The 10,219-nt window shown below is 39.3% G+C and overlaps 1 protein-coding gene across 1 annotated transcript in view; it reads right to left on the bottom strand.

The window, feature by feature from the left end:
* Positions 1 to 10,219, bottom strand: part of GLRA3 (glycine receptor alpha 3) — a 77,665-nt gene that overhangs the window by 44,325 nt on the left and 23,121 nt on the right. The window contains exon 2 of the mRNA XM_012806962.2: positions 9,628 to 9,737. Coding sequence (XP_012662416.1) covers positions 9,628 to 9,737 — 110 coding nt within the window. The remainder of the gene's footprint in view (positions 1 to 9,627; positions 9,738 to 10,219) is intronic.

Raw genomic sequence — 10,219 nt, 5'->3', positions numbered from 1 at the left:
ATGTGATGAATTATATTTATAGATTTACATATGTTGAACCAGCCTTGAGCCCCTAGGATAAAACCCACTTGTTCATGGTGTATAATTTTTTTGATGTGATGCTAGATTCTGTTTGCTAGGATCTTGCTGAATATTTTTGCATCAATATTCATTAGTGATATTGGTCTATAATTTTCTTTCCTTGTTGGGTCTTTTCCTGGTTTGGGGATCAAAGTGATGTTTGCTTCATAGAATGTGTTGGGTACTGTTTCTTCTTTTGAAATATTTTGAAAAAAGTTGAGTAATATAGGTACTAGCTCCTCTTTAAAGGTTTGGTAGAATTCTGACAGGAAGCCATCTGGTCTCGGGCTTTTCTTTTTAGGGAGATTTTGTATAATTGATGCTATTTCAGATCTTGATATAGGTCTGTTCAACATTTCCACTTCATTCTGACTAAGTCTATGAAGGTGGCATGCTTCCAAGTATTGGTCAATTTCCGTCAGATTTTGTATTTCTGAGAATACAGTTTCTTGTAATATTCATTATGGATTTTTTGAATTTCTGAGGAGTCTGTTGTTATTTTGTCTTACCATTTCTGATTGATGAAATTAGAGATTTTATTCTTTTTTTCCTGGTTAGGTTAGCCAAAGGTTTATCTGTTTTATTGACCTTTTCACAAACCAAATTTTTGATTTATTGATCTGTTGTATAATCCTTTTGTTTTCACTTTCATTTAATTCTGCTTTAATTTTGGTTATTTCTTTCCTTCTGTTGGATTTGGGATTGGAATGTTCTTCCTTTTCCAGTTGTTTGAGATGTCCCATTAAGTTGTTAACTTCCTCTTTTTCTGTTCTCTTGAGGAAGACTTGCAGTGCTATAAATTTACCTCTTAGGACTACCTTTGTGGTATCCCAGAGGTTATGATAATTCATGTCTTCATTGTTGTTTTGTTCCAAAAATTTGGTAATTTCCTTCTTAATCTCATCTGTAACCCAGCTATTATTCAGCATAAGTTTATTTATTTTCCATGTTTTTGTATGCAGACTCCTGTTGTTGCTGAGTTCAACTTTTATTTCATGATGGTCTGAGAAGATGCAAGGAATAATTTCTATTCTTTTAAATTTGCTGAGGTTAAACTTGTGACCTAAGATGTGATCAATTTTGGAGGATGTTCAATGGGCTGATGAGAATAATATGTATTCATTTTTATTAGGATGAAGTGTTTATAGATGTCCATTAAATCCAATTGTTGAATGGTTAAATTTAAGTCTAAAATTTCTTTACTTATCTTGTTATTGGAGGATCTATCCAACACTGCCAAAGGAGTGTGAAAATCTCTGACTGTTATGGTGCTGGAGGAAATCAAGTTGCTCATGACTGTTAGAGTTTCTCTTATAAATTGAGGCACATTCTGGTTGGGTGCATAAATGTTAATAATTGAATTCTCATCATTTTGCGTGTTACCCTTAACAAATATGAAGTGACCATCCTTATCTTTCCTGACTTTTGTTGGTTTAAGGACTATTGTATCTGAGAACAATATTGCAACACCTGCTTTTTTCCGATTTCCATTTGCCTTAAATATAGATGATCGTCCTATAATCTTGAGACTAAATTTATCTTTTAAAGTATGATGAGATTGTTGTATGCAGGAGATATCTGGCCTAAGTTTTTGTATCCAGTCAGCCAAACTGTGCCTCTTTAGAGGGCAATTTAAGCCATTCACGTTAATTGTAAATATTGATAAGCCTGGTAGAATTTTGGGTATTGAGTTTTCAAAGGTCCAGGGGACATTTTTAATCCTTTCGCCACTGTGGAAGTTGGGATTTGATCAAAAGTTTCTGAATGAGTTTACTTTTGTGGTGGAAGATTCCACTGGTCATTATGGAGGATATGTCTGAGGATATCCTCGAGAGCTGGTTTAGTTATGGCAAATTTCTTCAACATATGAATGTCATTAAAGTATTTAATTTCTCCATCATGAATGAAACTCAGTTTTGCTGTATACAGACAGAATCCTGGGTTGAAAGTTATTTTGTTTTAGGAGATTAAAAGTCGATGACCACCCTCTTCAAGCCTGAAAGATTTCAGCAGAGAGATCTGTAGTCATTCTAATATTCTTCCTCTTGTAGGTTATGGTTTTCTTACGTCTGGCTGCTTGCAAAATTTTCTCCTTCATGTTAACTTTGGTGAAGTTAATTATAATGTGCCTAGGAGAAGTCTTATTCAGGTTGAGTCCTGCTAGGGGGTCTAAGACTGTCTGCTATCTGAATTTCAGAATCTCTTGGCATGTCTGCAAAGTTCTCCTTCATTATCTCATGAAGAAGAGCCTCCATGCCTTTCAAAGCCACCTTGTCACCTTTAGGAATTCCTATAAGGCAAATATTAGTTTTCTTTGAATTATCCCAGAGTTCTCTGAGAGAATGATTCATTTTTGCTCTCCACTTCTCTTCCTCTTTGAGTGTTTGGGAGTGTTCAAAAGCTTTGTATTCAATGTCAGAAATCCTTTCTTCTGCCTGCTCTGTTCTGTTACTGAGGGATTCTACTGTATTTTTCAGATCTTTGAGGGCTGCAAACTCTTGTCTCAATGTGTCAAAATCTTTGGAGATTTTTGTCTTCGAATTCATTGAATTCTTGAGACAACTTTTGAAATGCTCCTTGAATTTCTGATTACAACTTTACCTCCATTTTATTAATCTTATTTGCAATCCAAATTCTGAATTCAATTTTTGACATCTCAGCCATCTGAGATGGGATCTTTTGAATGGGATCTTCAGTTGTGTCTGCCATATCCGTCCTTGGGGGAATTGATCTTCCCTAGTTATTCATGTTATTGGATTTTTCCCTCTGATTCTGCCCCATGATTATTTTACACCATTTGGCTAGATAAGGAGATAAGGTAAAGTTGGGATGGGTTAACCAACTCTTTGCCCAAGAGCTAGGACTAGTGTCTGTACCTTTTCCCCTAGAGCTTTGCAAAGGACCCATACAGTGCTACAGCCTCAGAAACTGGGCACCTGCTTGTTGTGGTGGTGCTAAGTGGTTCTGTCTTGTTTACAGCTGGTCTCTGTCCTACCCTAATGAATCAGTTACTCTGGGGTGAAGTCTAATGTGTGGAGAAATACCAGCAATTAAGTCATCCTGCCCCCCCTGTGGGCAACAACTGGAAAAGGAAAATCAAACCTGCCCACAACCATGAAGCCAGGGTACCACTTTGGATAGTCCTCAGGTGATTGGTCCAGGTCAAGAGGTCCAAATCAATAGTCCCAGTCAGCACCATTCTTAGGTGGGAGAGTTTAAAATGTCTCCGGCAACTAGATAGCAGGGATCTGATGGCAGCTTGAGTATGACTCTCTCCAGTGCTCTGTGAGGTCAAAAGGACCCACCTAGCAAATGAATTAGTCTAGGAAAGTTGATGCCTCCTTCCCCACCTTGTACCTCTGTCATGCCCAGTCACTGGTAACCTCACAGGGCTGTGATTCAGTTCCCTCCAATGAGCAGATGCTTCAGGGGGTTGCACCTGCCTGAGTCACAGGGAGATCTATGTCTCCTCAGCCAGGCTGCAGCTCTCTGTCACTATCTGGCAGGGGGAGCTGAGGCCTGACAACCATGGCTGCTTAATAGAGGCTGGGGTGGTTCACTCACTTCCAGCCCTGCCCCTGATTGATGTTGCTGACAGAACAGAACATTTTCACAGAATTTGTGATTCTGTCCCGGCTATATTCCCCTGTGGATCAGACACTATTTTAGTTCACAGAAACTGTGACTCAGCCCGAGTCTATGCCGCTGGCCGGAGCTGGTGTGTCTGTCTCGGCTGCAGCCTGTGTTGAGGCAGGCATGGTTAGAGCTCACACTCAGCCTCAATTTCCAGCCTCTGCCCATCTGCCTTTGTCTCAGCTGTGATCCACTGAGGGCCGGGTGCTTCTTAGGCTCAGTAAAGCAGTCCTTCTGGCTCAACCCCACCCTGGGAGTAGGCCATCTCTGCATGCGTCCCCACCGCACACCACCCAGGCTGGTACCACCTCAGGCATAACCTTTACTCATGGGGCCTGCATTTCTATCCCATATCTGTTCCATCAGTGGCTACCACTGGAGAAGATATCTGGCTTCCTCTGGTTGCCCAGAGACACAGGGAGTGTCTCTTCAAAATATCCCCAGGGGTGTGAGCCCTATTGTTCCTACCGCTGCCTCTGCTGCTCTGTGCCCGATGGCACTGCCTCTACCTCTCCCGTATGGTTCCCTCAGTTCACTGTCTTCTCCTTACTCCCAAGCCACAGAATCAGCACAGACCAGCAACAGCCCACACCCTGTCCACACTTCTTGGGAAAATGCCCAAGAATCTCATCTCCATGGGGGACAGGCCTCCAGCCCTCAGGGTGAGAGTGGAGGGGAGTGCTGGGTGTTCAGAATTGCAGGTAGAGTATATATACAGTTTTATGCCTAGCAGGAGAGTGCCATGGCACATTAGTAAGTTGTCTCTAGGGAAGGAGTTCCATTTTGTAGAGGATCTCTCCTGTGGGATAAAATAGGAGGAGATCTGAACTCTGCTCACTTGTTTGTATAGAGCACACTGTGAGCCGTTCTCATGGAGCAGGGGACTCATGTCTGCTTGGTGATGGATTTTGTACCTATCAATTGTTTCCTTGGGGTTACAGCCTGCCTCAGCAGGGTTGATATGCATTCTTCAACCTTCTCTCTTGGCTCAGCTCCAAACCATCAACTTACTTCTTAAACATCTGTCTTTTAACTCTCCTTCTGGATGGAAGCCTCTGTGGAATGCTGGCTGCAGTCAGCCATCTAGCCTCTGCCTCCATAATTACAAATTTTAAATAAATATTTGTGGTTTTAGATAGAATATTTAAAAAGGAAAAAAATGGATCTTAAAAGCAAGTCAGACAAAAAAAAAAAAGCGATGTTGGAGTCTGCTTGATAAATCAACACAAGGATAAAATGTTATTACAATAAAACCAAATAAAATAGCACAAGGAGAACATCAACTTGATTGGGAATGAATTACTTTTATTAATTATTCAATAATTTAGTCATTACTCATGGACTTATTTATAGTGAAGGAATCAAAAATGGATTGATCTGAAATGTAGATTTGGGGGATGTTTATGGATTTATAATAATTTATTTACCAGTCAAAATGCATAAAGATAGAAATGTAAGAAATAGTAACAGAGAAATAAAAAGTGATAAAACTCTGACAAAGAAATTAAGATAGAGAAAATACAATCAATATATATAGTATAAAAGAAGCCAGATGTGGTGGCTCACACCTGTGATCCTAGCACTGAGGCAGGCTCATGAAGGAGGATCCCTTGAGTTCAGGAGTTCAAGATCAACCTGAGCAAGAGCAAGACACAATTTCTACTAAAAATAGAAGAACTGGGTTGGGTGCAATGGCTCACACTTATAATCCTAGCACTCTGGAAGGCCAAAGGCAGGTGGATTGCTTGAGCTCAGGAGTTCGAGAACAGCCTGGGTAAGTGGGAGACCCTATCTCTACTAAAGATATGGGGAAAATAACTGTGGCAAGGGGTTCACTTGAGCCCAAGAGATTGATGTTGCTATGACCTATGACTCCATGGCACTGTATTCAATGTAATAAAGTGAGATTCTGTCTCAAAAACAAAAAACAAACAAAAAAAGGGCGGCACCTATGGCTCAAAGGAGTAGGGTGCTGGCCCCATATACCAGAGGTGGCAGGTTCAAACCCAGCCCCTGGCCAAACACTGAAAAAAAAAAAATGTATATATATATATATATAGAGAGAGAGAGAGAGAGAGAGAAAGAAAACTGAAGAGACACAAATTGAATATTGGAAGAAAGCAAGCATTAATCATAGATTCATAGATTCACAAGGCAGCAAAAATCCCCAGTAGAATTAAAATGAAATACATCCATATGTAAATTAGTTAAGAAAGAAGGGAATTGAAATCAAACTAATAGAAAGAAGAAAAAAAGAAAAACATTGCAAAATCCCTGAGAGTAAAAAGATGCTATAAATAAGTTTATGTAACAATGTTATGTTACATAAATAGCATATGTTATGTGACAATTTTAAAGAAATGGAAAATTTCCATGAAAAGTACAACTATTGCAAAACTGACACTACAGAAACACTACATGGTTCTATATCCATTCGAGAAGTGCTTGTAATTCAAAACCTTTGTGCAAATGAAATGATCAGTCCCCATGCCATTACTAGTGAATTTCACCAAATATTTATGGAAGCAATAACATTGACATTCCGTTAGCTATTTTATAGAGTACAGGAAGAAGGAATACTTCCTGACTAGTTTTTTGGAACCAGCGTAGTACTGATACCAGGCACAATTCTTGATACTGTAAGAAAAGGAGCAAGAGCAAGATCCTGACTCTAAAACTAGCTGGGTGTGGAGGTGAGCCCCCATAGTCCCAGCTACTCAGGAAGCTGAGGCAGGAGGATCAATCACTTGAACCTGGGAGTTTGAGGTTGCTGTGAGCTATGACTCCTTGGCACTCTACCCAGGGTGACAGACTGAGACTCTGTCTCAAACAAAAAAGCAAAGAAAAGAGGAGAGGAAACGGGAGAGGAGGGGAGGGAAGGAGAGGAGAGGAGGGAAGAGAAAATCTAAAGATTCAAAGTAGCATTCTAATGTGCATGCATGTTGTTCCAGCTAAAATGTGAAAATGTCATTTGTAAGGTAGATGAAAACCTGTCCAGTTGGACAGTTCCATGAGATCACCCCAGCCCCTCAGATGCTGTCCTCAAGCCCTGCCCCATGTCAGTATTATGAGCACTTGACAAACTATTGTGCCAAAGTCTGTCACCCTTTTTGTTTTCATTTTATAAAATAATTTATTCTGGCTCAGTGCCTGTAGTTCCGCGGCTAGGGTGCCAGCCACATACACCAGAGCTGATAGGTTCAAACCCAGCCCCGGGCCTGCCAAACAATGATGACAGCTGCAACCAAAAAATAGCCAGTGTTGTGGTGGGCACCTGTAGTCCCACCTGCTTGAGAGGCTGAGGCAAGAGAATCATTTGAGCCCAAGAGTTGGAGGTTGCTATGAGCTGTGATACCACAGCACTCTACCCAGGATGACATAGTGAGATTCTGTCCCAAAAAGAAAATAATAATAATAATTTATTCTATGGGCACTGGTGAAAAGCTCTGGTTCCATGAGTAAATACTGACTTAAATCACATACTAAAACTTTTCCAACTCTTTAACATATGTGTGACAACATGGGGAGTCATCTGTTTTCTGAAAAGAGACAGTTAAGCCAAGATGTTCATTTTGAAATACCACAGTGCTGTGTATGCACCCAGCCCACTTCAGGAAGCATAAGGGACAGGGAATGCCAGGAGGTAGAGCAGGCTCTGGGATACTACTCTCTCATCTCAGTGTGTTCCCTCTGGGATAAGTCACTGCACTCCATCTCTATAATGCATGTCTCTGCAAGTATATTAAATAGCAACAAAAAGTTAGAAAAATGAGGCTCATAATTTCAACTCTATAATAGAAGTAGTTTATGGCTTACTAATATGTCAATAAAAGATTAGTCAGAATAAAATGACTATTTTATCCTTGGTATGCAAAATGCTTGGCTCATCATAAACCCTAAAAAACACTTTTTGGACACAGTCTTATTCTGTTGCCCTGGGTAGAGTGCCCAAGAGTCATACCTCACAGCAATCTCAAACTCCTGGGCTCAACAATCCTCTTGCCTCAGCCTTCCAAGTATTTGGCACCTGTCACCATGCCTGGTTAGTTTTTCTATTTTTAGTAGAGACGAGGTCTTTTCCTTGTTCAGGTTGGTCTGGAACGCGTGCGCTCAAGAGATCCCCCCACCTCGGCCTCCCAGAGTGCTGGGATACAGGCTTGAGGCACTGCACCCAGCCCAAAAAACATTTATTGGATGAATAAATAAACTTTGTAAAAAGAATATGTCCATATTTACAGGTTTTTAGAATTATCCAGTGTGTATAGAAACAATTAAGATGAAAAAGTCACCAGGACTAAAAATACAATTTGGGGATGCCTGAGTAGAAGAAAATTAAAGCAGTTCCATCATCTGTGGGTAATTTGAACTGTGTGTACAAAAGCAGGATATAAATGAAGAACAGATACTCAGCCAGAATCTGAAATATGTCAGAGCTCAAAACAGGATTCTAGCCATTTTAGAGATGGAATCACAGCAGAAGAACAACATTTTGCTTATACACATAAATTATAGATATTTTCTCTGTCTTTAAACCCATGCTCATACATTCATGTTAACGTCTAGAGCACTATATTTAAGATAATTCTATGTTGGCTTGGTGCTTGCTTGTAGCTCAGATGCTAGGGCGCCAGCCACATACACTGGAGCTGGCGGGTTCAACCCAGCCTGGGTCTGCCAGACAACAATGACAACCACAACCAAAAAATAGCTGGGTGTTGTGGCAGGTGCCTGTAGTCCCAGGAGGCTGAGGCAAGAGAATTGCTTAAGCCCAGGAGTTTGAGGTTGCTGTGAGCTGTGACACCGTGGCACTCTACTGAGGGTGACACAGGGAGACTCTGTCTTAAAAAAAAAGAATACTTCTATGTAATACCCTCAAATATTCAGTTCTTCTCCTATAATGCTTCTATTATAGTGATATTGTTTGAATAGAACCACATAGATTCTGATAAATGACAAGATGTTGCAGACATTACAAAGACAGCATTTAAAAAGAAATGGTGCCTAAATAGTCTCTTGGTGTTGAGATGATCCCTGTAAATATACCCTACATACATGCACACACCCCCACATGTCATAATTTGGAGATTCGATTATTTTTCCTAAGAAAATTTATCATCCAGTGAGCATATTTAATAATGATTTCTGAAACTATTAAATCTGTAAGCATTTTACACCATATTTTAGTTCATATTAACTTTGAAAAGTAAGGCAGATTATACTCAGTAACTTTAGAAATAGAGTATAAACCTATGTAATTCATACATAGTTTCAAGAAAAAGTAAACTGGCTGCTAAATAATGTGGTGGATATTTAGTCAGTAAAGTGTCTATTTCTGCATTTTATTTTAGCTGAAGTGCACAATAGAAACTACAGGACAAAGATGAGATAATGTGATCTTTAAACAAAGTTGTAAAAGTCAAGACAATAAATTTGGTCTGTAACAACCATTTCTAGGTTTATCTGGCTTTAATAACTCCATCGCATAAACGTTAAGTGATGATTATGCTACTGTTTGCAAAATGTTTAATGTTTAGGCAAATTCTATATTCATTTGAAAAAGTAATCAGAATACTCAAATAAATTTGTAAGCGTAGAGGATAGTGAAACATGCAAGAATTTACTACCATGCTTAGGTCTGGCTATCAAATAGCATTACAAAGAAATAACATTATTTATATAGTAAAAATTTCCATTTTATTTCAAGGCTTAATATGAGATTGTGTTGTTTACCTTTATATTTATTTTCCAATATACTACCTCTAAATGAATTATAATGTAGCTTATTCTAATTTAATTATAGCACTAAATTGGATCTTTTGCTATCTTGTTACATTTATTTGGGTTGTAAATTATGTAACAGCAGAAAGATTGGCACTAATGTGATTATAGATTATAGACTCTAGTGTGACACTTGTTACAGAGTAACATGCCTACCATGGTGGTCTCTGCGATGGAGCCAACGCTGTTGATGAATATGTTGCATGTGACGTTAACTGGAGGGCCTGGAAAAGAGATGAAAACATTAAGGGTGTTCAGAGACTTGCCTGTAATATTTTCACGTACTTCTTGCTAACCATTACTTAATCTCTCATGGTCTCAGTTCCCATAATCTAGATATCTCTAATGGCTCTGTGAATGCCTAATTTAAAGTCCAATATCTGGGCTCCTTCAAAGACAGTTTCTCTCAGTCTTTGCCCCATCATGCATGGGCTGTATATGTTTCTATTTTTCTGCTCTTCTCATAAATTTGTTGAAAATTGAATACTTTTTTTTTTTTTTAGATAATATGGTAAAGCAACTCTGGAAACCAGACCCTCCCACTTCCAGCCCACAGTTTGTGTTGCTGGTTTTTCTTATTCTTATTCTTGGTGATGTAGTGACTTACCTGGACTGATACTGTAAAGTTTGTATTTCTCTGTTGTGCACAGCCACTGAGACCTCTTTGCTTTGTGAGTTTGCTGGTCAACTAAACTGGCTGGAGATTTCTAAGGTTTATTGCCTTGAGCCAGTAAATCTTCCACCTTTT

The sequence above is a fragment of the Otolemur garnettii genome, unplaced genomic scaffold (genome assembly GCF_000181295.1).
Source record: "Otolemur garnettii isolate 467f Iridium unplaced genomic scaffold, OtoGar3 scaffold00061, whole genome shotgun sequence".
Classification (NCBI taxonomy): domain Eukaryota; kingdom Metazoa; phylum Chordata; class Mammalia; order Primates; family Galagidae; genus Otolemur; species Otolemur garnettii.
The sequence above is the reverse complement of the archived record's forward strand: the minus strand, read 5'-3'. Positions and strand labels throughout refer to the sequence as shown.